We start from the raw sequence: 25,004 nt of genomic DNA on the forward strand, positions 1-25,004 counted from the left end.
AAACATCCAGAAGACCCAACATCCTTTCTAACGTCACAAATTACAAATGAATCAATAAGTCAAAGAGTCCCCTTTGTAGTGACCCCCAGCCGTTTGGTTTTTCTTGTAGCCGTTTCGCCGAGTGACCTTCTCGGTGGTGAGCCAGCCCCAGGACCCTCACCAGCAGGGATCGCTGCAGAGCTGCTACGACAGCGGCCTGGATGAGTCGGAGACACCCAGCAGCAAGAGTTCGTCGGGCCCCCGGCTGGGCGCCCTCCCCCTGCCCGAGGACAGCTACGAGAGGACAACGCCGGATGGCAGTGTCGGTGAGGCAGAGCACATGGAAAATGGTAGGGGCAAACATTAAAGGAGGTTAAGACGTAAACGTTAAGATACAGGAAAACACACATGTACACCATTCACACAGTAGACAGCCTCACAAACACACGCAGACGCAGGGTTTAAGCATTTCCTGTGTTCGGAGCTGGACCGTTCCGGGCCCTGGTTGGCTGGTTCTGGACTTGTACCGGTGTGAATGTTTGACAGGATCGTAGTAAAAAAAAAAAAAAAAGGCTAAAGCTCTCCCCAAATTCGACATCATGTAAGGACGAGGTTTCGGATTTACTTTAAAACCTCTGCTTCTGTTGCAGAAACAGCAGGTTATTTGATCAAAGGGGCTACATGAGGGAATATATGTAACAGACATATTCTCTCAAATCAACACCGCTCAAACCGTCTACCTGTTTTTTTATTTTTTTTGATTCGCCGCTCTTTTTGGACCTCTTTACAATTCCAGCTGAATTTCATTTGGCGTGTAGGGTTCATCTCGGCTGAGGATAAATCTTCAGCGTGATCTCGGCGTATTACCTCGTATTTGTGCGGATAACGCAGAGGAGGGAAAAAAACAACGGGGGGTTAATACCCCGGCTTGGACGGGTGCACGGAGAGCTGCTCGACTTGATTGTGTGATGTGGTGTTTGGTTTTTGATGAAAGATTTGGTTTCGTTCTAATGAAGACGTGACGTCCTGTTGGGTGTAACGCTGAATATAGAAAATAAAAACACTCCGGAGTCGGAATCGGAGTCCGTGGCAAAGCCAGTCCCGGGGTGCAGTTGGGTTTCTTCCCTCGCAGAACCTTCCCACTGCGAGCATCAGCTACTCTCCGACCAAGTCTATGAGAGTGGAGTGTGTGCGGGAGTGTATCTGACTGTGTGTGCACTGAGGGATGGGGGTAATGGTCCCATTCATAGTCTCGCAGTCTGAGGCGATGCTTAACAAGGAGTAGCTGTCTTGAGAGTGCTAAGCCTAAGTGCACAGGCTTCCCCACTGCAGCTTAGGATAAAGATATTCAAATCGCCTAAAGATCCCCGTCTTCCACCCTCTCCCTCTGTTTTTTACATAGAGTTGTTCTGTGGTTGATATGTTCACTTGATATCGACGCTAGGGCCGAGTACTGTCAGGGTTATGGAACTATTTAATGGTGGAATCTAACAATATTTAACCAGTAAAGACCCACATCTCCTTTTTTTTTTTTGGCAAGTCCCAATTTTTTTTTTTCTACATTATCAGCATTTTAGGATAAAGATATTCAAATCGCCTAAAGATCCTCATCTTCCCCCTTTCCCTTTTTTTTTTTGATAGAGTTGTTCTGTGCATGACATGTTCACTTGATATCGACACTAGGGCTGAGTACTGTTAGGGATAGGGAAATATTTAGTGGTGGAATCTAATAATATTTAACCCATAAAGACCCATGGCTCCTTTTTTTTGGCAAGTCCCAAAATTTTTTTTTTTTCTACAGCATCAGCATTTTAGGATAAAGATATTCAAATCGCCTAAAGATCCCCATCTTCCCCTTCTCCCTCTGTTTTTCACTGTACACGATATGTTCACTTGATATCGATGCGAGGGCCGAGTACTGTTAGGGATAGGGAACTATTTAATGGTGGAATCTAACAATATTTAACCCATAAATACCCATGGCTCCTTTTTTTGGCAAGTCCCAAATTTTTTTTCTTTTTTTTTTATATTTATCAGCATTTTCTCCAATATTATGTGTGCATTATGTGTATTTTGCTTTTTTTTAATAATCTTTTTATTACGACGCCATACATAGAGTTGTTCTGTGGTTGATATGTTCACTTAATATCGACGCTAGGGCCGAGTACTGTCAGGGTTATGGAAATATTTAATGGTGGAATCTAACAATATTTAACCCATAAATACCCACGGCTCCTTTTTTTGGCAAGTCCCAAAATTTTTTTTCCATATTTATCAGTATTTTCTCTAATTATGCTCTGAGTTTTGCATTTATTTTTTTTAAATAATCTTTTTATTAGGATACATTTTCCGTATACATATCCTCAGCACAGGTTCAAGGTTCAATTTATTGTCATTACATGTATATACACTACAAACAAAAAGTTAAGGATATTTAAAATTTTTGGCCAGTTTCTTTCAGTTGGGATTCTTGCGCAGCGCTTTTTGCTTTTTTTTGTGTGTGAATTGATTTGAAGCACATTTTTTTAAATGACCAGACGTAGTTTTATTTACAAATGGCAAAAATGACCAAAAAAAGACAAAAAAAAAAAGACAAAAAAATATCCTTATCCTCCTCAGACCCAGCTATGGGTTTTCTGTCCATATTTGTGGACAAGAGTTTCACAACTTCATACAAAAAAAAAAAAAAGAAACCTGTCCACCCCAAAGGACATTCCATAAAAATGTTAAAAACTGCATCTGAAAAAACTGTTGCATCATGATGTTTCCAATACAGGCACTGATTTAATAAAAAACAAAAAAAGCTGGTACTTTGCTGACATTTCCTGGGTCTTAGGAGGTTAAGGATGTTCTTTATTTTGGGGCTTTTTTTTTTTCCAGTTGGGATTCTTGCACATCAAACCAAATGAAAATTAGCTTCTTTTTTTTTTTTTTTTTTTTTTTTTTGTTGCTTGTCCAAAATTTAGCTTAAATGCAAATTACAGCAGAATTAAAACATTTATGACAGACCATTTTTCAGACAATAGGCGTCCATTTACTGACCAAATTAGACTCAATTAAAAGCTCGTTTCAATTTCCTTCCTTGTTCAAAGTGATCGGACGACGTGATGAAAAACTGCGATCGTTCTGTCAATCACATGTAGTGTAAGAGCAAAAGTGGACGAAACGACGAAAATAAAAACAAAATAACGCTGGAAATAGCTTATCGAGTATGGTGGAATGTGAATGCTTTGGAAACATTGATCGGTAATATATGAAAGCATGTGCTGTTAATTTTCTGTTTTGTTTTGTTTTTTTTTTTTTACCTTGATTCCAGTAAAAAGAATGTTGAAAAGCCTCAGAAAATAATAAAAAAGCTGTTTCCTAAAACCACAAACCTCACCCTAAAATCAGGTGTTCAGGTTAAAGAAAATATTCGCATTTACGCAGCAGGAAAAGAGAACCTTGTCTTGAAAAACGACTCATCGTAAAAGATCAAACCAACTGAAAATGAGCTTTTTTTTTTTTTTTTGCTTCTCCAAAATTTGGCTTCAATGCAAATTACAGCAGAATTAAAACATTTATGACGGACCATTTTTCAGACAATAGGCGTCCATTTACTGACCAAATTAGACTCAATTAAAAGCTCGTTTCAATTTCCTTCCTTGTTCAAAGTGATCGGACGACGTGATGAAAAACTGCGATCGTTCTGTCAATCACATGTAGCGTAAGAGCAAAAGTGGATGAAAATAAAAAACAACACTGGAAATAGCTTATCGAGTACGGTGGAATGTGAACGCTTTGGAAACATTGATCGGTAATATATGATAATGTCATTCAGCGGGATTTGTGTTTGGGCTCAGTGAGCATGTGCTGTTAATTTTCTTTTTTTTTTTTTTTTTTAAGAAGCTGCTTCAGTGAAGTAGTGCAGCTTTACAGGAGATTTGTTGGAGGAACAGAGTCAAGGTCAATTCATGAATCAGTCTCCATCCAAGAGAAACAGCATGGTCTGCTGCTGCTCGCTATCGTTTTTAGAGATCTGTGTGTGTGTGTGTGTGTGTGTGTGTGTGTGTGTGTGTGTGTACAAGTGAGATTGGAAAACAGCTGAGTGCATGTTGAAAGTGGACCGTGTTTTGTTCAACATACTATTTTCTTTTTTTTTTCTTTTGTTTTTATTGGAAAAAGAGCACAATATCTCAGCATTACCATTCATACATATGATATCTATTAGAGTCCTGTTTGTATTTCTTATTTTATTCATACAAAAGTGCCAAACAGAGAAAAAAAAAACAAAAAACAAAAACTGCTGACAGTGCTTACAGTTTTGGTATTTCTCACTTTAAAAAAAAAAGACAATCACAGCTTTCAGTACCCCTGGGTTTTTTTAAACATTACACATGTTTATGCAAAAGTACTTTGTATTTTTTTATTTTTGTATTTATTTATTTGATTTCGAACATGCAAAGAAAAATAAGACAAAACAAAGCAACTTAAGACCTAAACAAAATAACGTTTAAATGGACAGAATTGATCTTCAAGCACATACAAGTCTGAGTAGTGCATGGTCGAAAAGGAGTAGGAAGAAGTCTAAACTTATTTAATCCAACCCCTCAGTGCTTTTACACCTTTATCATTAACTTAATACAACAACAGCCTACACTATTTCCCTCATTTTAGCATCGAACCACAAAGTAAAACATAAGCAAAGAATAAAGACAGGGAAATTATAAAGAAGAACTTTTTAGAGGAGTGGTACAAATTCTGGGCGGCTAGAAGATACAAACTTCATCCATTTGACCCAAATATGGTCAAATGTATCCCTCTGCGTTCAACAGACTGTTTTCAATCTCAAATCAAACCTCAGATCTTGAAAAGTCCCTGTGGTTTTTGGGTAAATCCCGGACCGGTGTGGGCGGCAGAAGGCGGGGCTTATGGTCAAAGAGGACTGGGATTGGTCCAAAGTGTGTACGTTTTCTACTAAAGCGTCCTTGAGGTGGACGCAGGGTCCTCGTTTGTTCGGTTCAACCGGTGGGTGACGGCCCAAAAGTGGGTCTCAAACCTGTTTCCAGTGGGTCATGGGCTTTTGTCTGGTTTAATAATGTTAATAAACCAAACCTGTGCTTTATTTTCATTCATTCATATTCCGCAACGTTAGGTGGCGGTAATACACTGTAATGACGATTAAGATTCAGATTAAAAAAAAAAAAAAACATGGGAAGAAAAAAAACCTGATGGATGACAATAGAGAAAAATCATGAAAAAAGACAATAAATAGATGTACTTATCTATTTAAAATGAACGTACAACAGACAAAAAACAAACAGACTAGACAGAACCCCCCCCCCAAAAAAAAATTAAAGTACAATAGACAAAAAACAGTGACTAGACAAAAAAAGCCACAAAAAACAAAACAAAACAAAACAAAAAAAACATACAATAGAAAAAAACAGAGACTAGACAGAAAAAAACCCATAAAAAAACCCAAAAATAAAAAAAAGCATACAATAGACAAATAAAAAAACCTAGACAGAAACAAACCCTCAAAAAAAAAAAAAAAATTTAAAGTACAATAGACAAAAAACAGAGACTAGACAGAAAAAAAACACAACCCCCCCCCAATTTTTTTTAAAAAAAGCATACAATAGACAAAAAAAAAAAAACTAGACAGAAAAAACCCCTAACAAAACAACAAAAACAGTACAATAGACCAAAAAACAGAGAAAGACGAAACCAAACAACAAACGTACCTGTCAGTTCTAAAAACACTCTGACATCATTTTACATAAACACAGCCCATCCCAACAGCTTCCATTATCCTCCTCTTCCAGGTGGGGGGGTGGGGGGGTGTAGTGGGTCCTGAAGCTGAACCAGAACCCTTCAGAACCTCTGGTCTTGAACTAAACACTTAAGTGTAAAGAAAATGCGATCATCTAAGGTTAGCTCAAATATTAGCGTCTTCAGGGGAAGCTAACGGCAGTCATTAGCGCTCCCCTTCGTGTTGTAGCCCGAGCACGCTCAGATCGGACCCCCGCCACCACCACCACCACCACCGCCTTGGCTCCATATACAACAGCAGCAGCCTTTTAGAAAGCGCTGGCGTTGTGGGGACAGAGGGAGAACAAAAGTTAGCAGATGGCTCGGTGCGGTGCTCAGCGCCGGCTCGGCCGTCGTTAGCGCCGCTTAATTGTGGACATTTACATGCGTAATGCGACTTTGATTGGTGGCGGGAGTCCGATCGTGACCTCACTAGCCCGGTTCAGACCAGATAAAGCCCAGAATGAGAATGAGGCGGTGATGGGGGGGGGTGGTAATAAAGGACGGGACTGGACGTGAGGAAACTGATGGGATTTGGAGGTTTGTTCTTCATGGAGGGGCTTTGTGTCAGAGTGAAAACATGCACAAAAGACTCATTTCAGCAGGTTTTCCTGAGGTTAAAAGAGCAAATACAGGTTCTGGGTGTGAAAACAGGAATAATATGAGCAGAGTTCAGCATTTTGTAAGTGTTTGTTTAGTTTTATAACCCATTTTAAGTTTTTTTGTTCATTTTTTCCTCATTTTACAGGCGTTTTTGGACCATTTTTCCTTAAAATGATCCATTTTCTCAGTTTAAACATGTTTTCTATGTTCAGTCATGACTAAATCATGACCATGAAAAGATAAATAACTGTATTTTACACCAATTATTGACATATATTGATAGAGTTAGTGGATCAACACGTATTAAACAGTTTTCAGTTTCAGTTTGAGGCTTATAGTGTTAATCTTATTATTTTGTTGATTTATTGTTCATTTTTATTCATTTTATCACTTTTACTATATTACTTTGGCTGTTTTTGTTCATTTTGTTGCTTATTTATTTATTTAAATTCTTTGTTTATTTGGAAAAGCACAATTTACAAAACTTCTGTTACATGCACAGTTACATTTCTACACATCACATAAAAAAAGCTTATCCAAGATTTTTTGTCATATAAAGAACTTTTAAAGCAAATAAAGAAAAGTGGTCTGGAAGAGAGGGCTGACTCCATTACTTCAATGAAAAGACAAGACTCTATAAGGTGTGAATGTTTACATCACTAAACAGAAATGTTTCACATGTAAAAGTATTCACATCACCGATGTATTCATTTCACATCCATGACTTGTTGCTTATTTTATTATTTTTTACGTTTTTTACTCTATTTTTTGCTAATCTCTTCCACATTATTTATCATTTTGTACATTTTTTCTTCATTTTTCTTCATCTTCTCCACTGTCATTGATCCAACTCCATAGGTTTTACTGGTGAATCAATGTTGTAGAAGATGAGGGTGTTTCCACGGTAACTACGGAGCATCTGAACGTCTAAATGGGTCATATCTGATGACCATGTAAAGATGAAGAACTGTATTTGACACCAATTATTTCCATGTATTGATAGAATTAATTGATGGTTTGCGTCATCGGTGACTCTTCAGCTCTTTAAGGGTTAAAAATAACGACACTGAGGAATATTTCACAGTTGAATCTACAACGACGCCCTTCTGTCACGGTGTAAAAAACGATATTGTGATAAAATATTAAAAGCGACAAATGTAGGGATGCAGATTGTTGTTATTCTTCGAGGATAAGACAAACAAATGTAATAATTTAAGAGAATCGTCTGTAATTTATGTCAACGTAAAGGATAACGGGCCTTTTATTATTTATTACAGATGCTTGAGATGATGATGCATGTGTTGTATGGTGTATTAAGCCCAGATTGTGTGTTTTTCGCAGTCGTTACACTTTGGATTTGGTGTAAAAGTGCAAATATTTCCACTTTCTTTGTAAAAGTTGGACAAGTCTGAAGGCAGACGAGTTATTTTGTGTTGTTGTTGTTGTTGTTTTGGACGTTCCCCATGGAAAAGAAAACCAGACGATATAAAATAATAAAGTCCAATCCTGACCTTGATGAAGGAGATGTTGTATGGGGGTGGGGGGGGTGGGGGGGACCTCCCATAGTCCCCAGGCACATCAGTGCAGAGCAGAAAACAAAGGCCAAGACTGGAAAACAGGCTGTGTTTTCTGGTTTATCTAGATCTGCATTATGGTGTGAGACGTATCTTAGGTTAAATGGAAGTTGAATGTGTGACTTTAAATCTTGCACTAAAATGTCAGATGAACGTCAAACATCATGAACCAAAACGGAAAAGAAGAAATAGTATAAGCTGTTTTGCAAGCCGAAGTTGTTATATTCTGGTTTATATTTTGTATCTTTATTTTATATGCACTGAACAGTAGCGATGGGAATCATTAAGAATTTAACGATTCCGATTCCATTATTGATTTTGCTTATCAATCCGATTCCTTATTGATTCTCATTGGGTGAGGGAATAAAAGAGTACAAACAGGTGTGTTTGCATGAACTGTCTTTTATATTTCCATCTGCACAGAAAATAGAACATATACAGAAAGAACAAACAATAACAGATGACGCCGGTCCAGCTGGGGGGGGGGGGGGGTACAGTGAAAGTGAAACTACAGACTCTTCACTAATTCCTCTATTGCTGCATTTCTACCACATGGAACCGGTTCGACTCGGCTCGGCTTGTCTCCCGTTGTTGTGCACCTCATTTCCTTTCCCTTCTTCCCTTTGGAAACTTGTATTTGAGGAGTTACGACGTTTGTCGCCCGCACTGGCACCGGCGTTCACTCTGCCGCTACATTCACAAGTGTCACGAAGTAGTGTATCAAATACGTGACATTCCTGTAAATGAATCACATGTTGTGAACGAATGTTTGAGGAAATTGGAGGGATTCCACCTTTAGAAGAAATGGAAGCTTTGACAGTGTTCCAGTAGACCTGGTGTGGTGTGTTTAGACCTGGTGTGGTCTGTTTAGACCTGGTGTGGTCTGTTTGGACCTGGTGTGGTCTGTTTAGACCTGGTGTGGTCTGTTTGGACCTGGTGTGGTCTGTTTGGACCTGGTGTGGTCTGTTTGGACCTGGTGTGGTCTGTTTAGACCTGGTGTGGTCTGTGTGGACCTGGTGTGGTCTGTTTAGACCTGGTGTGGTCTGTTTGGACCTGGTGTGGTCTGTTTAGACCTGGTGTGGTCTGTTTGGACCTGGTGTGGTCTGTTTAGACCTGGTGTGGTCTGTTTAGACCTGGTGTGGTCTGTTTGGACCTGGTGTGGTCTGTTTGGACCTGGTGTGGTCTGTTTAGACCTGGTGTGGTCTGTTTGGACCTGGTGTGGTCTGTTTGGACCTGGTGTGGTCTGTTTAGACCTTGTCATCGTCATGCAAACGAAGGCAGAATGGTTAAGCAGGCAAACGATTCCAAGGAATGGAGCTACTGGGAACCGGTTCTCACAAAGAACCGGTTCTGGATTCCCATCCCTACTGAACAGTGAACGGTTGGTCAGGTTCATGTGTGTGGTGAAGATGAAGTCACACCTGTCTGGGCTGAACTTGGAGAAAAGGTCAGATTCTACGTCATAGATCTTATTTTGCAGCTCTGGACAGTAACTGTGGTAAAGAGAGTCGAGCAGAAAAAAACAGATTATGAACTAAGGGATTTTTTGTGGTCCAGGGATGCTAGCCGAATTGCGCAAAAGCATACGTACTGAAACTGTTTGTGGTTAAACGATGCAGTGTAAACGGAATTATTGGAGCAGATGTCAAACCAGGGTTTGATTGACAGGTGTCCAAAGCGCTTGTTAAACTCAGGTGAACGTTCGAATGTGTTCGTCTAAGAATTAGCTTATATGGAGTGACTGACGTATGTCTGATGTGTTTGTAACTATTATTAACCAATAATGTGTGTGATGAATGATGTCACTGAAAAATGGGAGTCTCCAAGAGTCACAAAAGAAAAAAAAGTAATAAAGGAAACTCTTTTTTTGCTCTTCTTTCCTTTCTGACACAAAGGGGTTAGACGAATAGTGTGTTTGATGAGAAACTAGTGAATATTTTTGCCTGAAGCAATAAATCAAGCTTTGTTTTAACTTTTTAAACCTCGATCCTTCTTTTTGGTGAATTCTTAATTTCTCCTGTTTTGGTTTCTTCCATCCGAAACATAACTGGTAAGTCAATCATTTAAATTATGCCACGCCCCTCTGGTGGCAGCCGGATTCAGCCGAACCCTGGTTTTCGGGGTAAAAAGCAGTGACAGAGCTACCGTTGGTCCAAAAACCTCTAGAACACGCAGTTTTTTGTCCAGAAAATCTGAGATTTATAGCAGGCTGTGGTTTAAAGATCAATAGAAACTGGGACAGTCGTTCATCAACTAAAATTAATTGTGGTGTTTGAGATTTACTGTTTGCTGCATGTTTTTACAAACGCCTGGTGTTCGTACAGTCATGGAAGACGAATCGACGCTTGGATAAAAAAGTAAAATAATCCAAATAAAAGCCTTTTGTCCATGTTTAGCCCTGACGCAAAAAAAACGCCATCAAGAATAAAACCAAAAATACCATCAGTTTCCTCATGTTCAGTCCTGTGGTTTAGTACCTTATATCCAGTTTAAAATGAATTTAATGAATTTATTTTTATTTTTTTTAAAAGATGAAGACAAATTTCTGCTGTTTATTGTACAAGTGGGTCATAAAAAATGAGCTTTTCTAAGTATTTGTTCACTTTTATCCCACATTTCAAGTTTTTTTTTCGTATTTTTTTCTTAATTTTACAGGCGTTTTGTACTTTTTGTCCCCATTTTTCCTTAAAATGATCCATTTTCTCATTTTAAACATGTTTTCTATGTTCAGTCGTGAATTAAACTTGACCATAAAAAGATGAATAACTGTATTTTACTCTAATTATTGACATGTATTGATCAGATTAGTGGACCAACAGGTATTAAACAGTTTAAATCAGTAGATGGTTTTGGTTTTTTTTAGGGTTAACAGATTAAATACAGGTTCTGGATGTTCTAAAATGAGGAAAAAAATGAACAATATAGTTAAAAAATGAGCAGAGTTCATCATTTTATAAGTACTTGTTCACTTTTATCCCGCATTTCAAGTTGTTTTTATTCGTTTTTTCCTCATTTTACTGGCGTTTTTGGACCATTTTTCCATAACGCATGATCTCAAATGAATTATTGTTTCTATTTAACTTTTCTTAAGTGATTTATCATCATTTATTATAATAAATGGTATTTTGTGATTAAACATGATAAAAAAAGCAGCTTCAGGAAACAGACTCTATAGCATAAAGTTGCGTTTTTTGCAGCTCCCGGCCTCGTGCGCTGCTCAGACGTTGCTGGATTCCACAAAGTCTTGATCTTTTTGATGCACAGCTGGGTTTGTCACTTATTCATAAGCCCCCCCCACCCCCGTGCTCATCAGATATTCATAAACGCTGAATGTTTTGGAGTCAAACGCCCGATTAGAGCGTTACGGATGTTGAAAAGAGCCCTTCCACATGTACACAGCGATCGCAGAGGTCAAAGCCTTTCGCGCTCTATTATTAATCCTCACATCGCCGGTGGGGGTCCGCGGATTTTTTTTCAATTTTTACCGTGTTAGTTCAAGCACACCTCGGAATAACGGGCTTCCGCGTTTGCCCTTTCATGACGAAATGAGGTGTGTGAGGTGTGTTTTCATGTGAGTCAGAACAGAACAGCTCAACAGCTTAAAAAGAAATGAGAGTAAAAATAAAATAAAAATAAATAAATAAAAAATAATTAAAAAAAATTTATAAATAAATAAATAAACATTAAAAAAATAAAATTAAAATAAAGAAATAAAAAAAGAACAGAACAGCTCAACAGCTTAAAAAGAAATGAGAGTAAAAATAAAATAAAAATAAATAAATAAAAAATAATTAAAAAAAATTTATAAATAAATAAATAAACATTAAAAAAATAAAATTAAAATAAAGAAATAAAAAAAGAACAGAACAGCTCAACAGCTTAAAAAGAAATGAGAGTAAAAATAAAATAAAAATAAATAAATAAAAATAATATATATATTTTTATAAATAAATAAACATAAAAAAATAAAAATAAAGAAATACAAAAGACCAGGACAGCTCAACAACTTAAAAAAAAATGAGAATAAAAATAAAATAAAAATAAAGAAATAAAAATAAAAAATAAATAAACATAAAAAAATACAATAAAAATTAAAAAAATAAAAAAGAACAGAACAGCTCAACAGCTTAAAAAGTAATAAAAATTAAAATTAATGTAAAAATTAATTAAAAAATAAAACATAAAAATAAAAAAAATAAATAAATAAATAAAAATGAAAATAAAAATAGAAAAAGAACAGAAGAGCTCAACAGCTTAAAAAGAAATTAAAATTAAAAATAAATAAGAGTGTTCTGTAAGTATGTAAAGAAAATGTTTAAAACAATAAAAGTTAAACATCTTAATTAGGAGAAAATGAATAATATACGGCAAAATGAGCAGAGTTCATCATTTTGTAGGTATTTGTTCACTTTAATCTCACATTTCAATTTTTTTCCCCTTAATTTTTTCTTCATTTTACAGGCGTTTTGTACATTTTGTTTTCATTTTTCCTTCAAATGATCCATTTTCTCGGTTTAAACATGTTTTCTTTACGTATTGTTTGTATTAGTGGATCAACAGGTAAACAGTTTAGATCAGTAGATGGTTTGTGTCGTCGGTGACTCTTTTGGTCTTTAATGGTTAAACAAAATTTGTTGATTGTTTTTTTGTTTTTTTTTTACCATGAATCCAGATTTCTGCTCTTAATTGTAACAGCAGGTCATAAAAAATGAGTAGACGTCATTGTTTCGTAGGTATGTGTTCACTTGTGTACCACATTTTGAAATATTTGGTTCAGTTTTTCCTCATTTTGCAGGTATTTTGTATGTTTTGTGCTCATTTTCTCAGTTTAACCATGTTTTCTATGTTCTGCTGTGAAGAAAACACGACCACGAAAAGACGAATGACTGACACCAATTACTGACATGTATCGATCGGATTAGTGGATCAGCAGGTAAACAGTTTAGATCAGTAGATGGTTTGTGTCGTCGGTGACTCTTCGGCTCTTTAAGGGTTTAAACTTTGAATAAATACGGTCGACAGCGGTGACAGAGGCGTAAATAGCAGGACTTTTAACGGGGGGAAAACTCTTCTGAAAACACAACTTTTGACGAGCGGCGACAGAGCACAGGAAATCCACTGAACTGCTGGACTTTTATTTTCCTCTGCATCACCGTAGATCTGCAGAAGCCGGACGCCTGCGATCATTTATGCTGCAAAGACAGATGAAGAGTGCAAATTTATTGTAGCTTCTAAGAGAGTAATACTGGCTGCGAACGTTAACATGCCTCCCACGTTTCTGTACTTTGGCTGCCAGACAACCAACACACACACACAAACACACACACTTCGACACACACCGACACACACCAGACTCCATCTCTCCTGCTGAGAAATCTCGGGGTACCACTGTTGGATTACAAACATCATCATTTACTGTTGGCTAGTCGGCTCAATAGAGGAGGACAGACAAGTGGCCCATCCCAGCAGTTATCAGTCCCACAGTCCACCAGCAGAACACACTCTGAGACGCAGTTCTAAAGGACAGGAGAAAAGTGGACCGGCGCCGTTTACAGGGTTTATTTGTTTTAGATTTTAGCAGCGTTACAACAGAACAGGCTTCAGTTTTAGACACAGACGCTCACTGTAGGTTCACAGGTTCCACTGTGAATGCTCGAAGACGGGAGGAGATCAAATAAAATTTTACCAAGTGTATTTGTCTCATTTCTAGTCCAGGTATCTGATCACACTTACAATCAGACAGAATCTACAGAGGAACTGTACAGTCAGATAGAAGAACTGATTTACAGACAGTAGATCTGGAAAATCTGAGTTCAGAAAAATCTGACCAAGGTCATTTTCATGTGATCTGTTGGCAGATTTTTTTTTTTTTTATAAATATATATATAAAATTCAAGATTTTTGTTGCTTCATTCAATATTTTTGCTTAATTCAAGGTTGTTTTTATAATTCTTTTTTTTTTTTTTTTGCTTATTTCAAGATCTTTTTTTTTTTTTTCATTCATTTTCTGAACCCGCTTTATCCTCACTAGGGTCACGGGGGTCTCTTGGAGCCTATCCCAGCTACATAGGGGCGAAGGCGGGGTACACCCTGGACAAGTCGCCAGTTCATCGCAGGGCTGACATATAGAGACAAACAATCACTCTCACATTCACACCTATGGGCAATTTAAATTAACCAATTCACCTATTAGTGCATGTCTTTGGATGGTGGGAGGAAGCCAGAGAACCCACGCAGACACAGGGAGAACATGCAAACTCCACACAGAAAGGTCCCATCCCCCGTCGACTGGTGTTGGAATCGAACCCAGGACCTTCTTGCTGTGAGGCACGAGTGCTAACCACTGCACCACCATGTCACCCTTTTTTTTTTTTTTTTTTTTTTTTTTTTTTTTTTTGCTTAAATCAAGGTTTTTGTTTAATTAAAGATTTTTTTCCTAATTCAATATATATTTTTTTGCTTATTTCAAGATTTTTTGCTTCATTCAAGTTTTTTTTCTTAAATCTAGATTTTTTTGCTTATTTCAAGTTTTTTTTTTGCTTAATTCAAGGTTTTTGTTTAATTCAAGGTTGTTTTTTTTTTCTTAATTCAATTTTGTTTTGCTTATTTCGAGATTTTGTTTTTGCTTAATTCAACATTTTTTGTTTAATAATTTTCACTTGTTCCATTGGCAGATTGTTTTTGCTTAAATCAAGATTTTTTGCCTAATTAAAGATTTTTTTTGTTTGTTTTTGTTGCTTAATTCAAGATTTTTTTTTGCTTGGTTCAAGATTTTTTTTGGTTAATAATTTTCACTTGTTCCATTGGCAGATTATTATTATGTTTTGCTTAATTCAAGCAACAATATCTTAATTCAATTTTTAAAATTTTTTTTAACCTGTTTTCAGAGGGGCATTTTTTCCAGTGTATCACCTCCAGATCTTCATCAGTTCCATGTTCAAGGGCACCAACAGGACAATTAACCTTCGTATCCATTGTTTTGCATGTTCATCCATACAAATCAGTCTGAAGTCGCTCTGAAAATGGGGATTAGAAGAACATGTTTGCATATGTGCACAGTCCAGAACTGACAGACTGACTGTAGGAGAGACAATTACAACATACAGGGGTTAAAGAAGTGGACTGGAAGAGTTCTGACATCGCATTTAGCAAATTAGGAGCAGACAGCAGGAATAAATACAGAAAACAGCAGCTACAAACAACACAGTATGGAACTAGAAAAGCACGGGGGGGATGCGGTCCATAACTAACGTAACTAACGCTGGCGTGAAACGAAAGTGAAACTTTATATACTTTACATGTTATACAGCGTGTGTGTGTGACAGAGAAACAGATAGATGGAGAGAGAGAGAGAAAGAGAGAGAGAGCAGGTGTTTTAGAACTACCGTAGTTCCTAGGGGCCAAACAGCGTCCGTCTTATCTCCGTCTCTTTCCTGGTTGTTGTCTTTCACCTGAACCTGAACTGATCCAAACTGGACTGGACTGATGGTGGAGGGTCTGCAGTCTGTTCCTTCCAGGTTCACATCATATATATATATATATATATTTATTTATTTATTTATTTATATATATATATATATATTTTTTTTAACCTTATATCAGCTGTTATTTTGTATTTCGGGTCAGTGTGCGCTCCTTCAATATGTCTGTGTGAAACTTGCACGGATCTAAAGTTCCGCATTGAACGACATCTTTGGTTCCTTTTTCTTTTTCTCATCATACTGTGCCGTTTGGGTACAGCTGTGTACCAAACTGAACAGGTGTGTACTGAAACGGTTCGGTTCGGTACGTGTACTGTTACTGACCTAGTATTTACTGTCACCTTCTGCATCTGTTTTCTGTAAAACGTCAGGTCACACAGACGACTCTGACCAATCAGAGGTCTGCAGTGTTTACACAGTGTCACCGTTTAGTATCTGGTCCACAGTCCTGGAACCGGAACGGAGGTGAGACCAAAAAACTAGTACCAGGCACCAGACTCCTGGTACTTTTTCGTAATGGAAACGCAAAAAGGCCGAGTCGAGTCGAGCCGATACCACGTAGTGTAAATGCGGCATTAGTCGCTCATCCGTACGACAGAAACGACACCAAGTCTGTCCTGGAGTGACGACTGTAACGACACACCTACTCCTAGCGCCTGTTTCCGTCTGTAAAACCGACACGAGGCTTTGGCGTTTTTTTGACGGCCGAACAAAAGAATCCCGGCGCCGGAACGACCTGTGAACAAATTTCCAACAGCGGCTGGGTCCTCTTCCAGCACAATGAGCCACTACATCACCCCCCCCCCTCTGTGAAGCACCTCACTAGATCACTTCATTGTTGTTGTTTCCCTCTATTTACGAAGCTAGGCCCGTTGGAATGCTGCTTAGCCTGGTTTTAATAATGTGCATGCGTGTGTGCGTCGCGCTCGTGTGCAACTCTGTTCATTAGGCGAGCCCCGATTGTAGGGCCAGATGGCAAAGCGAGTTTGTTTAATTAAAACCATTCATATTTCAAGAGCGGCAGCGGTGGTGCTGGTCTTAGGTCTGATTTCCCCAACTCAGCGGAGGAGTGGGAGCATGCGCCGCTGCTGTTTGTGTGTTTGCATATTTGTGCCGATTTTGCCCCCCCCCCTCGCCAAATGGTGGGGGAGCTCCGAAATCACCCAGCGGAAAGCTCGCACGCTATCAATCAGCGAGTTCTACATGCTATTCCCTCAACGCCCTCCCCAAGGTTACTGTCCGGGCAGGCGGTGCTAAAAAAAAAAAAAAAAAAAAAAAAAATCGAAAAATCAGACGAAATGGTGTGAATAATGGGTTTTAAACAGTTTGTATTAAGGTGGAATGTTTGTATATTTCACAGCAGGCTTAGTGTTGGGGTCTGCCGGGTGTCTCGTATTCATTTCCATCTGTCCCGTTACCCCTCGCCCCTCATTTCTTTCCGCGATATCCTCAGGCGAAGCGACAGCGAGGGAGATAGTACGAACAAGAGGACCTGGTGAGATGATGTGAGAGAAAGCACTGAGGGAAGGTAACGAAAAAAAGAAAAGAAGAAGAAGAAGTAAGCACGGCAAGGAAGAGTAAATGAGGGAGTCGACAAATGGATCCAAGAGATGGAGCGAAAAAATAAGGGAGGGGTCGGACTCAGGCGTGACGGAGTCGCCGGCGGGGAGTGTTGGCGGTCGACGGCGGGATGATTGATCACTGCTCAGCCGGCGCAGGCAGGTATTCAGATCAGAGCGGGCGGCGCTGTCGTGGACCGCAGAGCCCACCCGGCACAATAACAGGCCCCGTTAGAACGGAATACCGAAAAGGAATATGGAAAGGAAACGGCGACGCAAAGGCCGGACGGTCGGGTCGCATCCAGAACCGGAACGATCCGATCAGGATTCAGTGATCAGTGAAGTAGAACTAGTGTTTAGAACGGAAAAGAAATGGAAAACAGACGTCATCTTCTATTATCGGACATTTTTTATGCATGTTTTCATGTTGCTTTTCCATTGGACATCCGTGCAAAACTGTACCGATATTTACTAAAAGTCAAAAAAATCAGAAGTGCGTAATGTCGGTTTTTCCATTAAATCACAAATGCGATGATTTGTTCATTTATTATCATGTCACGAGAACTCATTCCGCAAACATGGCAATGAATGTAAATAAGGTGTTGATTTACAGATATATTCATTATTGTTATATATTACCCCTCTATTTCCAACTAAATTAAAAAAATTGTTGGGTTTCCTGGTTTGTCCACACATTCCGCGACATACTTCTTTTAAAACTCTTCTTCTCTTTTTGTAACGTCCGTCAACATCTGTTTTTTTTTTTTTTTTTTTTTTTTTTAATTCACCTGACTCTAGTTGCAGAAAAAGGTGTTTCCTTTGTAGTTTTGCGTGATATACCAATTGCGCTACGCCTGAAAAACCACCTCTTGCCAATGCAAGAAACAAGAGTTTGGGCGAAAATGTCGTTTTTCCATTAGACAAATTTTTATGCGTAAGTTATATTTGTGCAATTTGAGGGTCAACGGAAAAATGACTGTTGTAATGCACTTTTCAGTAGTTGCTAATACAGTTTTGACTATCTTATATTATCGATGTTCAATTCAATCATCATCATACTTGGTAATTTATTGGTAAAATGTCAGTTCGGGCCTTAATAGAATCAGAAGAATGGACAAATCTGAATACTAATACATCATGAAGAGAGGAAAACTGCATTTTTAGCTAGAATTAGAACATGATAACTTGCTCAGTAGGAAAATATTAGTCATGAAAACATTCCATCTTCCTGACTGGAGCTACGTGGAGGTAATGTTAGGTCACATAAGGCTCATAAACACGGCTGGGCTTATTTCTTGGAGATTTGAAGATGCAAAATCATTCATTTCTCCTACAATCAAGACACATTGCAAGTTTGTCTACGTCTGAAAAGACTGGAAACTTCTTCTTATGGTAGAAAATTGCAAAGAAGTTCCATTCTGATTAAATTCTTTACAAATGCACAAATACATCTGATCAGATCTGCATCCACGCAGCCTATACAGCCCAGTGAAACCCAGGAATTAGACTGGGCCAAATGCCATATAAGACTGGAAAATAAATAAATAAATCTTAAGTTAAGCAAAAAAAAAAAAAAGAAAAGTGAAAAGTAAAAAAAAAAATCTTGAAGCAAAAAAAAAAAAAATTCTTGAATTAAGCAAAAAAACTAAAAACAAAATTTAATTAAGATAATATTTTCCAGATCTATTGTCTATAAATCAGCTCTTATACATCACTGAAAGGTTCATCTTTAAGCAAAAAAAAAAAACAAACAAAAAAACCCAAAAAACAAACAAACAAAAAATCTTGAATTAAGCAAAAAAAAAATAAAAAATCTTGAGTTAAGCAAAAAACAAAAAGTAATTCTTGAATTAAGCAAAACAAATCTTGAATTAAGCAAAAAAAAAAAAAAAAAATCTTGAGTTAAGCAAAAAACAAAAAGTGATTCTTGAATTAAGCAAAACAAATCTTGAATTAAGCAAAAAAAAAAATAATAATCTTGAGTTAAGCAAAAAAAATGTGAATTAAGCAAAAAAAAAAAAAAAATTGTTTGAATTAAGATAAGATTTTCCAGATCTACTGTCTGTAAATCAGTTCTTATATCTGAAAAGTTCCTCTGTAGGTGATTCTGTCTTATTTTAAGTGTGGGGGGGCGGGGTCAAAATCCCAAACTGGACTTAGCAGACGTATCTTAACCACACAGGCCTTTTGGTTTTATCGACAATGACCACGGTCTCTGTTGGACATCGTACTAGCTGTTCCCGTTTAAAGCGTTAGCGTCGAACACTCGCAGTTAAAGGCCCGGTGGAGTACGGCGGCCATGTTGTTTCAGGGGGAAAACGTGCGCGTGGTTTTTGGCTTTAAACACGACGGCCTGGTTGTGTTTCAGCTTTGTGCTCTGCAGTCTGGATGCACAGTCGATAAAGCAGGAGCGAGCGCTCGTAGGCGACACAGGAAGACACAGAATGGTTTTTCAGGCGCCGCTCAGACATGACTGTATTTTCAATGAGGGCCTACAGTCATCTACGCCGCCGTGTGCATTTCCAGCCTTTTTAGGGGCAACCGAGCGGCGACTGGCAATTTGGCCGGTCTCCAAATGGCACGGGCATTTGTTATGTTCGGAATAAAATCACTTTCTCCAACAGCTGTTGATTTAGAACAGGGGTGTCGAACTCATTTTAGTTCAGGGGCCACGTTCGGGGCAATCTGTTCTCAAATGGGTCGGGTCTGCAAAAAAAAAAAAAAAAAAAAAAAGAGCGTCATAACCTATAAGTAATGACAACTGTGAACTTTTTTGTAGGTTTTACAGGGAAAAAAGTACAATCACATAATGAAAAAGTCCATAACCAGAACCAACCTGCTGAATTCAAGCAAAAAAAAAAATCCTGAATTAAGTTAAAAAAAAAAAAAAAGCAAATTAAGTAAAAAAACAAAAAAATCTTAAATTAAGCAAAAATAATCTTGAATTAAACAAAACAAATCTTGAGTTAAGCAAAACAAATCTTGAATTGAGCAAAAAAATTGCGAATTAATCAAAACAATCTTGAACTAAGCAAAAAAAAAAAAACTTGAATTGAGCAACAAAAAACAACCTGAAATTAAGCAAAAAAAATCTTGAATTAAGCAACAACAATAAAAAAACTAATTAAGAAAAAAAATCTTGAATTTAGCAAAAATTATCTTAAATTAAACATAACAAATCTTGAGTTAAACAAAACAAATCTTGAATTGAGAAAAAAATAATCTTGAATTAAGCAAAAAAAAAAAATCTTGAATTAAGCAAAAAACTTGCAAATTAAGCAAAACAATTTTGAATTAAGCCAAAAAAAAAAAACCTGAACTGAGCAAAAAAACAACCTGAAATTAAGCAAAAAAAAAAAGCCTTGAATTTAGAAAAAAATAATCTTGAATTAAGCAAAAAAAAAAAAAAAAAAAATTGAATAAAGCAAAAAAAATCTTGAATTATGCAAAACAAATGATAGTACAATCATATTATGAAAATCTTAATAACTGGAACCAACCTGAAACTTCTTCAGAAAAATGATCACAATTTCAGCAGTTATTGTGAAAAGGTTGTCTGTATTGGCAACATTTTCATACAATTTTACCTTTTTTTTTTTTTTTTTTTTTTTTTTTTACAACACAATAAAGAAAAAAATGTGGAGTTGTCATTATTTGTCACTTATTGTGAAAGTATTTCGTAAGAATGAATCGTTCTGAACTAAAATGATAAACACCCTTCATTGTTAACATAAAAAAAAATAAAAATACAGCAAACTTACTTCTTCTACTGTCTAATTAGAGTATGACGTAGCCTACAGCGCCACCTGCAGGTGACGTAATGCAGCATAAATGACTAAATTAGTCCAAAGCAGTTCCAGATTCTTGTCGTATTTTCTAAAATGGCGTCGGTCCTCGGTTAAAACGCTCGTAAATGCTTAAATGTGTGACTGTTTGGACTCATTTCACTGCTGTGTTTGGATGTTCTACATTTAGGTTTGTTCAACCTTCTGCACTTCATTAAACTTTAACGGTCTTCTTCATCATTGATCTTGTGTCAGTTCATTGGATTTGGATTTCATGACATTAAACCATTAAAACACACAAGGACGCTTTCATCCTGTTGCATCTTCGCTGTAACTGAATTAAAGGCCAGCGTCGACATAATGGGAAACAGAAAAGTGTCGAGTTTTTGTCGAATATGTGGTTGAAACGTAACAACTTTAACCCATTAAGACCCAGAGTTACTTTTAAGGCACGTTCCACATGAATTTTTGTCTATTGAACCTGTTGTAAGTGATTTATCACCATTTATCATCATATTATCATCTGTATTTTGCATTTTTTTCAGTGAAAATCATGTATTTTCTAATATTTAATTCACTGATCATGTAGTTTAATCATCATGTTGAGATTACAGTTGAGGGCTATTCTACAAAAACTGACACTGTCATTATTTTTCCTTCAATTTTGTTCAGTTTGTGGCTTGTTTTGTGAATATTGCTTATTATTTTGTTGATTTATAATTAATTTTTATTTCTTTTATTCATTACTTTGGCTGTTTTTGTTCATTTTGTTGCTTATTTTATCCATTTTTCTTTTTTTTTTTTTTTTTTACTTTATTTTAGTAAATTTTTTGCTAATTTTTCCACATTATTAGTTTTTTTTTCTTCATTTTTGTTAATTTTCTCCACTGTCGTTAATCCAACTTCATGGGTTTTACTGGTGAATCAATGTTGTAGAAGATGACAGTGTTTCTATGGTAACTACGGAGCCTCTGAACGTCCAAATATGGTCATATCTGATGACTGTATTTTACACCAATTATTTCCGTGTATTGACAGAATTATTGGGCCAGAAGTTCTTAAACACTTCAGATCAGTCGATGCTTTTGTATGTTTGGGTTTTATGAGGTTAAACGTGGCTCAAATCAAACCTGTAGTGAATCAATGGTGGACGATGTTGTGCTAAAATTAGAAACCCCCCCCCCCCCCCCCCCCCCAAACTGAAGGTAAATAAATAAAGCCTTGGCGTGGGCTGATCTGCTTATTGCCGTGGTCTGCAGACACACTATGGATGTCACACTGGGAAAGACACCACTCCCACTGTGTCCCAGCGCTGTTCCAGCATGCACCAGCAAATGGGAAACCCCCCCCCCCCCCCCACAACCTGTTCACCTCCACCTTATTACATGAAGAAGCCACAATGGGTCTGGTGTGAAGAGGTTAAAAAGAAAAGGGAGAGCAGGAGGAGTGAGCAGAGGAGGGGAAACAAGATGGAAACAGAGCGACCGGGAGGTAACGGGGACGAGGGGGGGGGGGGGGGGGGGCTTTGGCTGGGTGCCTCCGAGGTGTTTAATTGTCTTCAGTTGAAGACCGCCCCGCTAGTTCCTCCCAGAAGCACCAGCTGACATACAAAGCCCAGCCAAGCAGTCACATGATCAGAGAGAGTGGGAAGAAATAAAACAACAACAGAAAACCAGGAAGGTGGTGTCAAACATAAGGAGCGTGGACCAAAACTGGACCGCCGACACTGGAAACATAAACCTGACCAAGGGTTTTATTACGTCTCCTCACACTGAAAATCAGAATCTCCTACATTGGAACTGTACAGTCAGATAGAAGAGCTGATTTATAGACGACAGATCTGGAAAATCTGAGTCCAACTAATCTGACCAACATCTGTTTCACTTTTCAGATTTTTTTTTGCTTAATCCAAGATTTTTCTTTCTTTAATTCAAGATTTTTTTTTTTTTTTGCTTGAATCAAGCAAAAAAAAAAAAATCTCTCAGATTAAGCCAAAAATCTTGAATTAAGCAAAAAATATTGAATTAAGCAAAAAAAATCTGCAAATGGAACACATGAAAATTATCGTGGTAAGATTTCTTGAAATTGGATATTCATCACAGCACATTTAAAACTAGTAAAGCACTCAGAGAGCGCAGACCTCTGCCAAGGCACATATGTCTGCCCCCTCCCCGATCACCACCAAAATTTTATAATTTGTTCCTTGTGCCAGTATCAACATTTCCTGCAAATTTCGTGAAAATCTGTCCTTAACATTTTGAGTTATCTTGCTAACAAACAAACAAACAAACCCTGGCGTAAATAAGATAATCGCCTAAAGACGAACTTTTCAGTGAGATATAAGAACTTTTTTTAGACAATAGATCTGGAAAATTTGAAGAAATTAAGAAGTAATTTTGCTGTATTTTTTTAGTCTCTTTGTCAAATCTGTCGGATCAGATGTGTTCTCACACTTTACTGTAATATGTGGGAAAGCTGATCAATCACAAAATCAATCACAAAAAAGTGAAAAAAACTGGAATAACCACATATATTCAAACCAAATGAATGGAGTTAAGAGATGCCAAGGCATTTTCGACACTTTTCATGGGTTAAATATTTCTAAAGCAGTCAAAATTTGTTTTATGGCAAACTAATATACATATAACTGATATACATATATAAAGGGCCTGAACTGTGCTTGAACCCAGTTCCTTATATTGGTGTGGTTTTCCTCTGCTTGTTTCCGTTCGCTCCTGCCTGGATGTAAATATGTATGTCCGTCTGTTCGTTTGTGTGCACATGCTGGATGGTAGAAGCTCCTCCTCTCACTTCGGGGAGTTGGTGGAGAAAACACCAAACACCCGTAACATTCAGGTGTTCACACCGCCGGCCTCCGCTCATGCATTCATTCATGCCTGTTCTCCAAACTCCTGCTTCTTTCTATGCGGACGGCGTCTCCCTTCCCCCCTCCTCCTCCTCCTCCTCCTCCTCCTCCGACACAAACCCATACATAATCATAATCACCCTCCGACTCCTCGTTCCGACACATTCCTTCCACGCTAACGGAAACGCCGGGCTGTTTGTGGACACGTCGTATTTATGTGATTACACAAGTTTCCAGACAAAAACAAAAGGTGAGCGTGTTTTTGCCAAATGGGACAAACAGAACCAGATGTGATGCAGACGCTGCAGTTTTAACCACGGTCACATGATCAGTACAAGCGCTGACACCGGGCCTGACCTTTAAGGTGGAATTGGAAATGGTGTTCATTTTTTCAGCCTGTGTTTGGACTCAACCCGACCGCTGCATGTTGTAGACGGTATGCATGTGCAGCCTCCAGACCACCGGGGGGGCGTGACCTTTGACCTTGAACACACTGTCCACCCACACCTATCTGTCCACAGCGCCGGCTTCTGTTTGTTTATTTTATGTTTCGAGTTTAAAACCAAAAACAGAAAAGAAAAACTAAGAAAGAAAAACAGAAACATATTCGAAAAGGGGCGGGGTCAAGTGCAACTTCTATAGCCCCGCCCCCTTATCCCATCTTTATCTACTGGACACAAAATAGCTCCACAAAATAACTACAAAAATACTACACATATAAATATATATATATGATAGTTCACTACTCATAATCATATAATATAATAACACATCATACATATTATATATTCATTCATTCATTCATTTTCTGATCCTGCTTTATCCTCACTAGGGTCACATGGGTCGTTGGAGCCTATCCCAGCTACTTATGGGTGAAGGCGGGGTTCATCCTGGACCATTATTTATTAATATATTATGCAATTTTAGAACATTATAAAATAATGTATATATTATATATACATTGTGTAATAATAACAGACATTATGATACATTATGTATAACTCTATAGTATAATACACATGATATACATTATACAATGATATAACAACATTATTAAATATTTATGTTTACATTGTATAATAATAATAATAATAATAATAATAATAATAATAATAATAATAATAATAAGTGCCTCTATATATGCGCCAAGTTTGGAGTAAATTGTAACAAAATTGATGTTTTACAGACATTTTCAATTTCGCCCATGAAAATTAAATGGGGGGAAAAAAGATTGTAAAAAAATTCATTAAAAATGTAAACTTTGACCTACTTTTCCCAAACTGTAACCACATCTATTCTGGGTCACTGGTAATCTATAAACACAATATGGTCTGAATTCAACCAATAGTTTTGCTGCTAGAGTG

The 25,004-nt window shown here is 37.5% G+C and overlaps 1 protein-coding gene and 1 long non-coding RNA gene across 6 annotated transcripts in view; both read left to right on the top strand.

Annotated features, from left to right (window-relative positions):
* pcdh7b (protocadherin 7b) overlaps window positions 1-25,004 on the top strand; it is a 295,557-nt gene that overhangs the window by 143,522 nt on the left and 127,031 nt on the right. For 2 of the 5 annotated variants that reach the window (XM_030161814.1, XM_030161817.1), the window contains exon 2: window positions 110-329. The exons of 2 other annotated variants lie outside the window; for them this stretch is intronic. In XM_030161814.1, coding sequence (XP_030017674.1) covers window positions 110-329 — 220 coding nt within the window. The remainder of the gene's footprint in view (window positions 1-109; window positions 330-25,004) is intronic. One more of the 5 variants, XM_030161815.1, reaches the window with a different exon arrangement.
* On the top strand, window positions 4,364-23,126 carry LOC115438299 (uncharacterized). Its single transcript, XR_003938059.1, has 3 exons — window positions 4,364-4,784; window positions 20,850-20,855; window positions 23,112-23,126. It is a non-coding gene; the product is annotated as an uncharacterized LOC115438299 (long non-coding RNA).

The sequence above is a fragment of the Sphaeramia orbicularis genome, chromosome 18 (assembly GCF_902148855.1).
Source record: "Sphaeramia orbicularis chromosome 18, fSphaOr1.1, whole genome shotgun sequence".
Taxonomy (NCBI): domain Eukaryota; kingdom Metazoa; phylum Chordata; class Actinopteri; order Kurtiformes; family Apogonidae; genus Sphaeramia; species Sphaeramia orbicularis.